The sequence below is a fragment of the Kickxella alabastrina genome, assembly GCF_025024165.1.
Source record: "Kickxella alabastrina strain RSA 675 chromosome Unknown BX661scaffold_24, whole genome shotgun sequence".
NCBI lineage: Eukaryota > Fungi > Kickxellomycota > Kickxellomycetes > Kickxellales > Kickxellaceae > Kickxella > Kickxella alabastrina.
This window is the reverse complement of record NW_026251495.1, coordinates 165299-177453: the sequence shown is the minus strand read 5'-3', so window position 1 is coordinate 177453 and position 12155 is coordinate 165299. Positions and strand designations below refer to the sequence as shown.

At 47.4% G+C, this 12155-nt stretch overlaps 9 protein-coding genes and 3 non-coding genes across 12 annotated transcripts; 10 read left to right on the top strand and 2 right to left on the bottom strand.

Annotated features, from left to right (window-relative positions):
- Nucleotides 1-672: 672 nt before the first annotated feature.
- On the top strand, nucleotides 673-744 carry BX661DRAFT_t111. The gene has a single exon. It is a non-coding gene; the product is annotated as a tRNA-Asp (tRNA).
- A 968-nt stretch (nucleotides 745-1712) lies between these two features.
- BX661DRAFT_187178 (glycoside hydrolase family 24 protein) lies at nucleotides 1713-2566 on the top strand. Its single transcript, XM_051537166.1, has 2 exons — nucleotides 1713-2279; nucleotides 2446-2566. The coding sequence occupies exons 1-2, from the start codon at nucleotides 1748-1750 to the stop codon at nucleotides 2463-2465; spliced, it is 552 nt and encodes a 183-aa protein (XP_051389481.1). The 5' UTR covers nucleotides 1713-1747; the 3' UTR covers nucleotides 2466-2566.
- A 228-nt stretch (nucleotides 2567-2794) lies between these two features.
- Nucleotides 2795-2867, top strand: BX661DRAFT_t112. Its single transcript has one exon. It is a non-coding gene; the product is annotated as a tRNA-Arg (tRNA).
- Nucleotides 2868-3317: 450 nt separating this feature from the next.
- On the top strand, nucleotides 3318-3389 carry BX661DRAFT_t113. Its single transcript has one exon. It is a non-coding gene; the product is annotated as a tRNA-Pro (tRNA).
- Nucleotides 3390-3500: 111 nt separating this feature from the next.
- On the top strand, nucleotides 3501-5121 carry BX661DRAFT_187177 (ubiquitin-2 like Rad60 SUMO-like-domain-containing protein). The gene has a single exon (XM_051537165.1). It carries the CDS (start codon nucleotides 3543-3545, stop codon nucleotides 5004-5006), a length of 1464 nt encoding a protein of 487 aa, XP_051389480.1. The 5' UTR covers nucleotides 3501-3542; the 3' UTR covers nucleotides 5007-5121.
- BX661DRAFT_187176 (uncharacterized protein) lies at nucleotides 5122-5520 on the top strand. Its single transcript, XM_051537164.1, has one exon. The coding sequence runs from the start codon at nucleotides 5202-5204 to the stop codon at nucleotides 5499-5501; it is 300 nt and encodes a 99-aa protein (XP_051389479.1). The 5' UTR covers nucleotides 5122-5201; the 3' UTR covers nucleotides 5502-5520.
- On the bottom strand, nucleotides 5521-6050 carry BX661DRAFT_187174 (Tim10/DDP family zinc finger-domain-containing protein). The gene has a single exon (XM_051537163.1). It carries the CDS (start codon nucleotides 5944-5946, stop codon nucleotides 5623-5625), a length of 324 nt encoding a protein of 107 aa, XP_051389478.1. The 5' UTR covers nucleotides 5947-6050; the 3' UTR covers nucleotides 5521-5622.
- A 460-nt stretch (nucleotides 6051-6510) lies between these two features.
- Nucleotides 6511-7416, top strand: BX661DRAFT_124512 (uncharacterized protein; the record flags this gene model as incomplete). Its single annotated transcript, XM_051532433.1, has 2 exons — nucleotides 6511-6873; nucleotides 7168-7416. Coding segments are annotated over 2 exons (612 nt in total), but the record flags the coding sequence as incomplete, so codon positions are not given.
- A 388-nt stretch (nucleotides 7417-7804) lies between these two features.
- BX661DRAFT_145828 (meiotic nuclear division protein 1) lies at nucleotides 7805-8413 on the top strand (the record flags this gene model as incomplete). The annotated part of the gene is made up of 1 exon (XM_051533137.1): nucleotides 7805-8413. One exon carries the CDS (start codon nucleotides 7805-7807, stop codon nucleotides 8411-8413), a length of 609 nt encoding a protein of 202 aa, XP_051389476.1.
- A 351-nt stretch (nucleotides 8414-8764) lies between these two features.
- Nucleotides 8765-9619, top strand: BX661DRAFT_200309 (nucleophile aminohydrolase; the record flags this gene model as incomplete). The annotated part of the gene is made up of 1 exon (XM_051538396.1): nucleotides 8765-9619. The coding sequence occupies one exon, from the start codon at nucleotides 8765-8767 to the stop codon at nucleotides 9617-9619; it is 855 nt and encodes a 284-aa protein (XP_051389475.1).
- Nucleotides 9620-9787: 168 nt separating this feature from the next.
- Nucleotides 9788-10804, bottom strand: BX661DRAFT_194508 (putative mitochondrial amino acid transporter ARG-13; the record flags this gene model as incomplete). The annotated part of the gene is made up of 1 exon (XM_051537886.1): nucleotides 9788-10804. The coding sequence occupies one exon, from the start codon at nucleotides 10802-10804 to the stop codon at nucleotides 9788-9790; it is 1017 nt and encodes a 338-aa protein (XP_051389474.1).
- A 581-nt stretch (nucleotides 10805-11385) lies between these two features.
- BX661DRAFT_172952 (serine hydrolase FSH) lies at nucleotides 11386-12099 on the top strand (the record flags this gene model as incomplete). The annotated part of the gene is made up of 1 exon (XM_051533825.1): nucleotides 11386-12099. One exon carries the CDS (start codon nucleotides 11386-11388, stop codon nucleotides 12097-12099), a length of 714 nt encoding a protein of 237 aa, XP_051389473.1.
- Between the last annotated feature and the right edge of the window lie 56 nt (nucleotides 12100-12155).

Here is a 12155-nt window from a genome sequence, read left to right as displayed (position 1 = left end):
ATTCCTACTTTCTATATTCCATTCCCTTGTATTCTATAATAAAATTTTGGTAAATAAATAACACGATTTTGGCTACAATGTTCAATTCGAGAATTTGCTATGGTTTTAGCATTCTGTGTTAATTATTTCTTAGGGAAAATGCTTGCGGGAAAATGGGAAATTTCATTTTTTATATTTTCAAAGTTCCTCATAATATTTTTAAACAGTATGCAGCATATTGACAATTTATATACATATATTTTACAGTACTGCTGTCACCGCTGCCATCTCTTAAACTAACTTAAACCTATTTCTAGATTTTATTTATTTACTCTTCTTATTTGTTGTTGCTTGTACCTGCTATTTTACTATGCACTTTAATTTGTTTTTATTAAATAAACACCTATAATATACGCGTTAAAATAATACTTGTTGCTCACTGCTTATATATATTTCAGAGGGCATAATCTGCCTTTCAATAGTTTCTGTCCTTAATATATATTTTTAGTCTCTAAGCCTGGTATTATGCTCTGCCATCAGCAGCTCAATTGATATTTCTGAGTGGGAACTCCAAAACTATGTTCAATAAACCACAAATAAATTATTGCCTTCAACTATTATATAGGATTTATACTATTTTAATTAGTGCCTATCAACAGTAACTGATTAGCTTCAAAAAATCAGTTTAAGCAATCTCTGATAGTATAGTGGCGAGTACGCCAGTCTGTCACATTGGCGACCCGGGTTCAATTCCCGGTCAGAGAGCTTATTTTTGCCCCTTTTTTGTTAATTGGCTTTATGAGTTCAAGGTTGATCTGTTTTTTCTACCCCCAACATTTATTTTATTTCCTTATTTGTCGACTTTGCGCTTGCTAGCACGGTCACTGCCGCTTCAGTGTATGCTTTTGTGCTGTGTATTATAGATCAAAAAATGATGCTTTGTCGCTTTGCATTTCCTGAGTCTTGAAGCATTTTTTAAACTACGAAACGGCCAGCCAACTGTGGTGAGTCTCAGCACGTAAGCTCGGCCGATTTGTGAAACAACGGTTATGTCAAAAATACATTGAGCGTGTGCTTGTCAAATTAGTTGACAGTGATTAAAGCCAAGTAAACGTTTAGTTGATGGGTACTCAGTTGCTTGGTCGTAATACAAGTAAAGTATTTTGATATTGATTTTATAATTATGCAAGTTTTGTCATTTAAATAGCAAAAGCCAAAACAAAAGCCGAGCATTGACATTCTCATCAGAAGCAAGTGATGAATAAAAAGCCACTATCCCGTTTTGGTTGACTTTAACACACAAAGGTTATCCAACAATATTAAATATTTTAATTATACATTATGTGTTGATGCCATCATTGTTTGCACCGCCATTAAAACGTTTTAATGGCGGTGTGTATTATTTATATACAATGTGCAAGCAGTGGAATATTCTACTGTTTTATTAATTTTTAAAAACAAAATAACACCTGCGCAACAAAGAAAACCCAAACGTATGCTTTTTGCGCACTGAATGTGTCACTAATACTGAAGAGAAAATATGTGGCTGAAATCACACCCCTTTTAATCAATTTTTGAGACAATAATAATTCAAAAAAATTATAATGTATAGGTTTTTGCTCAGTTCATGGACAAATGTTCAGAAAACTTTTCTATTCAATATAAGCAACATTTATAAAGCATATACTGGGTATTTTTATATCCAAACATATTGCTTTTCTTTTCTTTATAAACTATTTATCTACCACCTTTAATTTCAGTCGAATCAATGAAACTCTGCATCATTGCTATTTTCTGCCTCTCTGTGGTACAAATGTGCTCCGCCGGTTGCTCATCGGTCAACCAAGCAACATTAAACCTCATCAAGAATGCTGAGGGTTTTGCCTCTTTGGTTGGCCCTGACCCCATTGGTCTGCCAACAGTTGGTTATGGTCATCTTTGTCAGAAACCAAACTGTGCCGAGTTGCCCAGCAGTGGACCCCTCACCCAAGCACAAGCCCAGGATCTCCTTGTCAGCGACATCAAGCCCAAAGCCTCCTGCCTTGGGTCAGCTGTTAATAGCTCTGTAAAGCTCAACGAGAACCAGTGGGGTGCATTGATCTCCTGGACGTTCAATATCGGGTGCAGCAATATGCAATCATCAACGCTGATCAAGCGCCTTAATAACAAAGAGGATCCCAACCTGGTTGCTGAGCAGGAGCTAGGTAAATGGAATAAAGCCAACGGCAAGGTGTTTTCTGCATTGGTGGCACGTCGTGCCAATGAAACACAGTTGTTCAAAACGGCGTCGACCAAGGAGGCCCATTGTGACATCAGAAATGGGGGCCGAGTCACGTGACAGCGCAGACGCGTAAAATATGTTTGATATTTTACGCGTACGGCGAATTCTGAATAGTGAGCTCTTTAGCTCTTTCCGTAGTCTCATTTCTATTAATATATATTCTAGCTAGTCCAAATCGCATTACACCCATCCCAGTTGCAATTGAATGAATGAATGAGTTGGTTATTGGTTATTTCTTCAAACTGATTGCCAACCAAATATCTATTTATTTTTTACGGTTCAACTATAGTATAAACAACCAAATCAACAGTACATTTTTATAGTTGAATATATATCTTCTTGAAAGCATAGGTTTTTATCTTGCTACAACGGGCCGCTGTTGTCTCGGCCATGGAAATAAGGCCAATGAGAAGCGGCCAATCAAATGTTTTTTTGGGGTTTTACAACCGAAAATATTGTTTTGTCAAGAGCCAGTTCTATAATTAGACTTTGTCATCAACAAGTTAATTAGCAGTTTAATTGCTTGCTTGTAAAGGTTGCGTGGCCCAATGGATAAGGCGCTTGACTACGGATCAAGAGATTCCAGGTTCGAGCCCTGGCGCGATCGTACACTTTTTTGCTGCTTTTGATTTCTAACCCCAAGGTATTGTCCATGTGATTACAGGCGCATATGCGTCCCAACTTTATAAGGCTTGTTAGTTTTAAAATGCAAACATGTCTCACTTGTATTCAAAAGTGTTTTTAAAAGCAGTGTATGTGTCACGTGTTCAAAATTTTTGCATGATATATTGACAATACGTTGAACAGTACTTTTGAATTTTTTGCATGGCGGATAAAATTAAAAGCAATTAAACTAACTCGTAATAAAACCGCTGACACAAACCATTTTGCGTTTAATAAGTTTGTTAAAGAGATACCTAAGTTTTTGGCACAATAGTAGAAATTACAAAAAAATCGTGCGTCCTTTTTACAATTGAAAATACACACGTTGTGTACATATCAAAATATAAACATTCAGAAGCTATTGGTGTAACATCTAAATTCGCCAGTTGTTGTGGGCTTAGTGGTCTAGCGGTATGATTCCTGCTTTGGGTGCAGGAGGTCCCGGGTTCAATCCCCGGCTGAGCCCTCATTTATTTTTGACTTTAACTTTAAAGTCACATGACTGGGTTTTTACTTTCTGAACAGTTTTTTTGTTAATGCATGAATGAAACATGTATTTCCAACTTTTCTTTTTCAGTTCTTCTCATATTTTGTTATTTATTAATTTGTTCAATTTTCAATGTCGTCTATTAATTCAGACTCTGAAGTAGAAGAAGTGTCTTATCGGCCCTTGTTGACACCACGTGTCATAAGACGACCAGTTCCAGTTTTGCCGCGGCGCGTTAGCGGCTCAGCAAATAATAACTCTGGCGCTAACCGAACACCATACACAAATGACAGCGACAGCGACGGTTCTGACGACGCATCCTTTTTTAGGTTACGACAGCCGGCAATAAACACACCGATAGTTGAGAGCGAAACAAATCATAACGCGTCTTTTGAAAGCTCACGCAACAAAAGTCAACCTGTAGGTAGCAGCTTAGATCCCAGCGAAGGCGAAAGCAGTAGCAGCAGCAGTGACGATGAGGATGCTGGTGTGTGCGAGGTGGTGTCAGTAAAGCGGAAGTATTCGGACAGCGAGACTTCTTTAGAAGCTAGTAAGAGGAGAGCGCGAAGCGTGTCGTTGACGCCGCCTCCTGGCGACAGCGCTGGCAAACGACAGGTAGCGGTGCCTATGCCAACATCAGCCAAGGTGGCTGCTGTCTGTGGGCAGCAACAGGCTAGTTTTGGCGGCGACGCGCTTTTGTTGGATTCCGATAATGAAACAACCCCTTTAAACAATCAGTGTAGTCAGCAACAAGACAGGACGCAGATACATCAGTGGGACACGGGAGTGCAGGACCTAGATCCATCCCTACAGGCGGCAATGTTCAACAACGATACATCAGGCGTTTCGTTGTTGGAAAAGATCCAGGTGGAATTTCAGCTAGTCTACGACGCCGAGTTTCTTAGCATCGATGTCCCAGCGACGTGGAATCCCAAGCGCTGGGCTCGAGTGAAGCCTGGAAACCAGGATAAAATCATAAAAAGGCTCAATAACCGTATTGCCGTTGTTGTCTTTTCTAATGACACCATTGGCCGCGCACTGCAGGCGTTTTCAGATAACTTTACTATTGACGTGATGGCCACTGATCCGGTACTCAAGCACAATTCAATGCGCATATTTCTCACCAGCAAGTTGTCCAGTCTGGGCAATCTCCCTGTGTTTTATGTCAAGGTATTTCCGCGGTCTGTTTTCAACCGGATGATGGAGAAGGATCATATGGCGCGTCAGCGGCAGGATATGGAGCTGGAGCAGGCTGAGCGAGATTTGGAGCTTGTGCATAGGCTGAGGCAGAACGCTGGAGAGACTTCGGAATCGGTGGATACAACGGATAATGCTGACTATGGGTTGGGAGAAAGTGCGAGCGCTCCAGTGGGCATTAGAATCAAGATTCGTGACTCGCAGGGTAAGGACGTTCTGCTGATGGTGGCGCCGACTACGACTGTACAGTCTATTATTGATAATTACTGCAAAATAGCTGGTCTGCCTGCGGGAACGCAGGTCTCGCTGGAGTTTGATGACGAGAAGCTGAACCCGAAAGCCACTGTCGGCGAGACCGATATTGAGGACGACGATATGTTGAGCGCCAATTGGAAGTAGACCTCTTATTGCATCCAATTTATCAAACAAAAGTTTCAAAATCTGTGAACCATTTTTTTCTTGCTCGCGCAGCCACACACAGGATCAAAATTGGTCATAATTGGTCGATTTCACGATGTTCTCTTTTCTCTTTTTCCCTTTTTCATTTTATTATTCACAAGGCTTTTTTTGTACATTTTATTCAATTCACGCGAAATGAAGGGGTTTCAATTGGTCAGGGACGTGGTCATCAAGCACAAGATCCAAGCAATAACAGATATGAAGCAGTCGCTTTTGCTGCTCGACCACATGAAGAAGTTTGGCACAGTGACATCGTTCAGGTTTTCTCGCGATCCACTGACCAAGGAGCGCACAGGCATGGCCTTTGTATCCTACCTGCACTCTGACGATGCTAAAGAGGCCCTTAGCAACCGGAGACAGATCGTCGAAGGGCTCCGCGCACCACTCAATAACATCGAGGTATCTGTCCATATCCGCCAACCCACGACAAAATAACGAAAATAAATCAATCAGCTTTTGGTATTATTTTTTCTATTACACACGAATAAAAAGCTATTAAATTCCCATTCTTCCATTCTATTCTGTTACGTTGCGTTTATGTCTTTATTTTTTATTTTTACTGGTTGACCTGCGAGAGTTTGGCCAGCTTGTCGCTGACTTCACGGTTAACCTGGAAGTACTTTGCGACGCAACGGTCAATGCAAACGGACTCAGCCTTGGTCAGATCCTCGTCGCTGTAGCGCTGCAGAATGCACTTTTTGTTGCACAGCTCGCCCAGGCGCGCAAACATATCTGTGACCATTTCCATTTCCTGCTCGGCCGCGGCTAGCTGAGCATTGGGGTCCATTTGACCCTGACCCTGGCCCATTCCGGGCATACCACCCATGGGTGCTGACTGAACTGGCTTTTGAGAACCTCCACCGAATACGCCGCCAAACATTATTGTAAAAAAATTTTATATGGTTAAATTTTATAAAAAAAAAGTCGATTTTGTTGAAGAGAAAAAAAAGCGAGTTGGACAAAACAAAATAAATAATAATCGAGATAACCAAAATTGAATGGCAAAATCGGGACGATTGTACTAAGCCTTATTTGCCTGCTGCGTCAGCTTTAAAAAAAATTTCAAGCGAAAAACGATTAGATCAGCCACGATCACGATCGATCAATAATGCTTCCTTCATATGGAAAATGAAAAAGTACAAAACTACCCACTAAGCATTCTGTCCAAGCTGCCACCCTTCTTTCCTTGTCTTCACATACAAAAAAAACATACTATATATAAATATTTTCTATTTAAAAAATGACTAAGCTCAGAAAGGGAAAGCTCGTTTCGCGGCTCAAATCGATGCAGCAGCAAAAGGTCAAGACCGACGCCAGCAAGCGCGCGCAAGAGCGCACAGAACAGGCCCAGCAGCAAAAGGGCAAATCCACAGCAGGCTCCTCGAAGAGCAAGAAGAGGGGCCCCACCAATGCCAAATCCTTCTTCCCCTACCTCCCCACGCACACGATCCTACTCATCGGCGAAGGAAACTTCAGCTTCGCCCACAGCCTAGCCAAGCGGCTCGGCTCCGCGCAAAACATAACCGCAACAGCATTCGACACGCGCCCGATTGCCCTGGAGAAATACCACGACGCGCAAATCCACCTGGACGCGTTGCAAGAAATGGGCGGCGAGGTCCTTTTCGGCGTAGATGGCACGGCGCTGGATAAGGTTGAGGAGCTGAAGGGGCGGAGCTTTTCGCACATTGTGTTTAATTTCCCACATGCCGGCGCGGGCATCAAGGACCAGACAAAGAATATATTGACGAACCAGGTTCTTATGATGGGCTTTTTCGAAAGCTCCGTTTCGTTCCTGCACAAGGGCACGGTGCCGTTGGAGCGCGTGCGCGTGAAGCACATTCGCGGAGGTCCGCGCACACGCCATGCCAGCGATGACGAAAGCGACAGCGACAGCGACGGCGGCGGCGATGCGAAGCCCGAGCCAAGGCGCGGCAAGGGCAAGGGCAAGGGCAAGGGCAAGGGTAGGGTTCAGAAGAGTGAAGCCGAGAGCGAGGTTTTTGAGTTTGAGGGTGTTCGGGCGCAGGTCACCTATGGGTCGGATCCCGAGGCCTTGGACGCCCCCGAAGGCGCTTCGGCCGATGGTGGTGACGATGCCGCGGAGGCGGTGGCAGTGGCGGTGAAGCCAGGGCAGATCCATGTTGCGCTAAAGTCCGGCCCGCCGTACTCACACTGGAATATCCGGCAGCTGGCCAAGGACAGCGGACTGATGTCGCGCGGCTCCGTGGTGTTTGACTTCTCGGCATTCCCTGGGTACGAGCACCGCAGGACGCTGGGGTTCAAGGAGGGCGTGTCGAAGGACGAGAACCGCGAGATTAAGGACAAGGATCCGCTGATCCACATGTTTGTCGTCAAGCCGGTTGTGCCCGAGGAGGATGGCGGAAAGAAGAAGGAAGAGGCGGATGCGAAGGAGCAGGAGCAGGAGAAGGAGAGGACACCGGGGATGGGGAAGAAGAACAGGATTAGAAATAAGCGCACGCTGGGGGTCAACTCTGAGTCCTTCGATACGGGCATGGCCAAGGCGAAGCGCCAGCGCTGATCGGGCCTTTTGCAGATTTGTTGTTGATTTAATTGAATCGCTAGATGCTTTTTCTACGGCCTGTAAACAGGCGCATTCATTCCGCAGCCACCACAAAAGCCCTTTTTTCTTTCTTTTGTTTTCTGTTTTGTTCATTCCTTTCTTCTTTTAATTTCTAATTTCCAATTGCTGAAACTTAAATTTCAAAAATATCTTCTCACCAATGGCGCCGCGCGTGACAATCGAGGAAAAGCGCAAGCGCATGCTGGAGATCTTCCACGAGTCCAGCCAAGTATACACCCTCAAGGAGCTAGAAAAAATCGGCCCCAAGCAAAAGGGCATCGTCTCTCAAACCGTCAAGGACGTTGTGCAAGCACTGGTCGACGACAATCTTTGCCATTGCGAGAAAATCGGCAGCGCCAACTACTACTGGTCCTTCCCCAGCGAATCAGCCATCCATCGCAAGACCCGCAAGGAAAAGCTCCAGAAGGAAATACACACTTTGGAACATAAGCAGGCAGAGCTGCGGGCGGCAGTGGAGCAGGCGCAGTTGGGCAGGGAGCAGACGGAAGAGAGAAAGGGGCTGGTGGAGGAGCTAGGGGAGGTGGAGGCTGTGTGGGCAAAACAGCGCGAGGAGATGAAGGTATTTGGCGAATGTGATCCTGTGGTGATGGCTGAGCGGAAGCGGGCGGCGGTGGTGGCTAAGGACGCGGCGAATCGGTGGACGGATAATGTCTTTATTATGCAGTCTTGGGTGCGCGATAAGTTTAATATGGACGTGGCTGATTTTAACAAGCACTTTGGCGTGCCAGCTGATTTGGACAATTTGTAAAAAAAAATTCAATTCAATTCAATCACGGGCTGTGGGAATGGGTTTGGGAATGGGCTTGGGAATAATAGGCTTGGGGAATGGGCTTGGGCTTGGGCTTGGGCTTGGGTGGGGAGGGGGCAGGGGGACTCAGGGGACATTGTGGAATTTTTTTTGGCCTTTACACTTAATTTTTTTTTTTCAAGTGCTGACGCAACACGCACACACGTATACAGCACAGTTGAGTATGCAAATGTGGAAATTATTTTGGTTTTTATTTTTTTGCTCTCTTTATTTATTTATTTTCTCAATCAATCTTTAAAAATCAATCTTTCAATTTACCTTCATATTATTTCTACTCCCAACAAGTCTAAGATGAATCGCATCGCTGAGCAGCTCACATTGTCCGCCTCTGACAACCCCAACAATCACCTCGATGGCGGCAGCAGCAACGCCTGCGGCACCGGCGTCCAATTCGAGCTCGCCTCAGGCAACAACCCAGCGGCGTTCACGCAGCAATACACCGACGTAAAGTCCGAAAAGGATGCACGCATCAAGATGGACCACGGCACGACAACTCTGGCATTCAAGTTCAAGCACGGAGTACTCGTCGCGACTGATTCTCGCGCGACCTCAGGCAACGTCATTGCGTCGCAGTCCGTCAAAAAGGTGATTGAGATTAACCCGTATTTGCTCGGAACCATGGCTGGTGGAGCGGCGGATTGCTCGTTCTGGGAGCGCGTTTTGGGCATGGAGTGCAGGCTGTATGAGCTGCGCAATAAAAAGAGGATTTCAGTGGCGGCTGCGTCCAAGCTGCTGGCCAACCTGGTCTACCGGTACAAGGGCATGGGGCTGTCAATGGGCACTATGGTTGCTGGGTGGGATGAGAGCGGGCCGGGGCTTTACTATGTGGATTCGGAGGGGCAGCGGGTGGTGAATGATTTGTTTTCGGTTGGGTCTGGGTCGACGTTTGCGTATGGTGTGCTGGACTCGCATTACCGCTTTGATATGAGCGTTGATGAGGCGAAGGATCTGGGAAGGAGGGCCATTTACCACGCGACCCACCGTGATGCGTACTCTGGCGGCATTGTGCGCATGTACTGGGTTAAGGAGGACGGGTGGGTGGCGTACCCGCTGGAGGACGTCGGCGAGCTGTACTTCCGCTACCACCCCGAGATCGAGCTCACCCACGCGGCCGAGTCTCCGCTGACCGCCCAGCGGGCTGCCTAAGGGACAGGCGCTCTCTCTTCAAGAGGAGGGTGCTGTCGAGAAACCGCAGCACAGCCTTTTCACAATTCATTTCAAATTAAATTCTATATTCTTCAAGCAGCAATATCGAAATCCACCCACCCATCCGTCCATCCATTGCAGCGTGGCTATCCATGCCGTGCCCCTCCCTTACTTTGTGCGCAGGCCGGCCGACAGGCGTGTCAGGTACTCGTACGTCATGAACATCGCGGCGTTGGCCGGGAAGGCGCGCAGCAGCGTGATCCCCAGGCCGCGGTAGAACGCAGGCACGCCGCCGCGCGCATACACAGCGCGCACGGTGGCCACGACCCCGGGCCTCCGCCCGGCCTCCGCACCACCAGCATCGGCACCCACACGCATGTCCGCAGTCTGAATGAACGACTTGACGACGTCGATCGGATACGATGTCAGATTATACGCTATGCCGGCACACCCGCCGGCCAAGATAATGCTCCCAGGCCCCAGGCTGTCCTTCGACGGCAGGGGCTCCCCAGCGCGGCTGCGGGAGCGCAGAATCTGGCGGCAGACAAACTCGTATGCGCCGAACCAGAAGGCCACGCCCAGGCACTCTCTGGCCACGGTGGGGGCGATCCCGGCGTACAGCCCGGCAGCGCCCTGGGAGCGCACAAGGTGGGCGACAACCGACAGCGGGCCTTTGAACTTGACCTTTCCCGGCTGCTGATACTGCTGCTGGCCATACGCCTGTACGTTCTCGACCTGCAGCTTGCACTTGACCAGCTCCACCGGCGAAATCACAAACGCACAGATGACGCCGGTCAGCGCGCCGCTCGCAAACAGCTGCGACATTGGCAGCACGTCTTGGTGCTCTTGGCCGCCGAGCGAGCGGATGGCTGCTTGGATGCGGTTGTATGAGTAGAACGCCAGTGCGTTTTCGGCCATTGCGCCGACCAGCGGCGAGGTCAGGCCGCGGTAGAAACCCTGCGGGCCCTCGTTGTGCCAGGTTTGCCGAAGGCAGTCGATCGTGCCGCTGAATGCTGCGGACGTCTGAAGCCGCACTTTTACTGTGTCGAACGGGTACTCGACGAACTTGCCCATCATGCCAGCGAGTGAGCCGAAGGCCAGATCCTGGAGTCCCCCGGGCGCCGGCCGGCTGCTGGTGCTGGTGCCTGGGTTGTGGTCGCTGAGCGCTTGAATTTCGGATTCCATTGCTTAAAGAACGTTAAATTATTAATGTATTTGTTGTATTTTGGTGCCTTTCTGGGTTTCAAGAATTGATAAATCGATTGTGACCTCTCCTTCCTTTCTTCTTCTTTTTCTTTCTTCTTTTTTTTCCCTGTCCGACCGCTACGCGAACAACCATGATGCAAAGAAATAAAAAATTTTCTTATCGATTTCTGGTGGGAACGGATTTTTTCAATGCAAGAGTGAGGAGTGGCTTGCTTGACTTTTTAGTTGGGGCTGTTTTAAAGAACGAAAAGAAAGACAATTGCATTTTTTCAGTGGCTGAGAGAGAGGCCCTCCCCCTCCCCTCCCCTCCCCTTTCTTTTTAATACTGTATTTCTTATTAAAGTGTGAGCAAACAGGCGAAATGTCCTTTAAAAACGTGTATACACTCAAGAAACTCTTTGCCTCTTTATTTCATTCCTCCTAGTAAACAAAAAAATCAACACCCGCCAAAAAATAAAATAAAATAAATACGGAAAGAAAAGAAAAGAAAATTGCCAAACACTGATTATCAAACAACATAACTTGTTTTTTTATACATATATTTTCATATTTACCAAGAAATGCACAAGCCAAAGATCCTCTGCCTGCACGGCTTTGCTGAATCCGCCTCGGTCTTCCGCATCCGCACACGCGCGCTGCGCGCTCTCCTCGCACCGCACGCCGAGCTCATCTACCTGGACGCACCAGTCAACATTGGCGACCTGCACCTGACCTTTCAAGACACCGCAGACACCCAAGAGGCGCCCGGCGATTTCACCAACCTGGGCTGGTGGTGGAAGCGCGCCGGCAAGCACATTGAGCTCCGCGGGCTAGGGCTAAGCCTGGCACTGGTGGCGAAAACATTGGAGGAGCAAGGCCCGTTCATCGGCATCCTGGGGTTCTCGCAGGGCGGCTGTCTCGCTGCCATCATAGCTGCGCTACTGCAGCAGCAGCATGATCAGAAGCATAAGAAGCATGTACATGGGTTGGCGTTTCCTGTCGAGGTCAGCCATCCGCCGGTCAAATTCGTCATTGTCGCCGGCGCCTTCCCTCTGGACACAGCGGAGCACCAGGCCGTGTATGGGGAGAAGATTCAAGCGGCGAGTTTGCATATGATGGGCGCATACGATACTGTGGTGGCTGCAGAGTCGTCGCAAAAGCTGATGCGATGCTTTGAAGCCCCGCAGGTGTTTGAGTTTGAGGGAGGGCATTTTATCCCACAGACTTTGCAGTGCTCTAGGACTGTCAAACGCTTCTTGCGCCCGTTTGTTTCTGGACTTAATAGTACTGTGTGAAAGCTGTTTTTTTTGGGGTGCCTGTGGCGTTAGTGTTAATATGCGAGCCTCTCCCT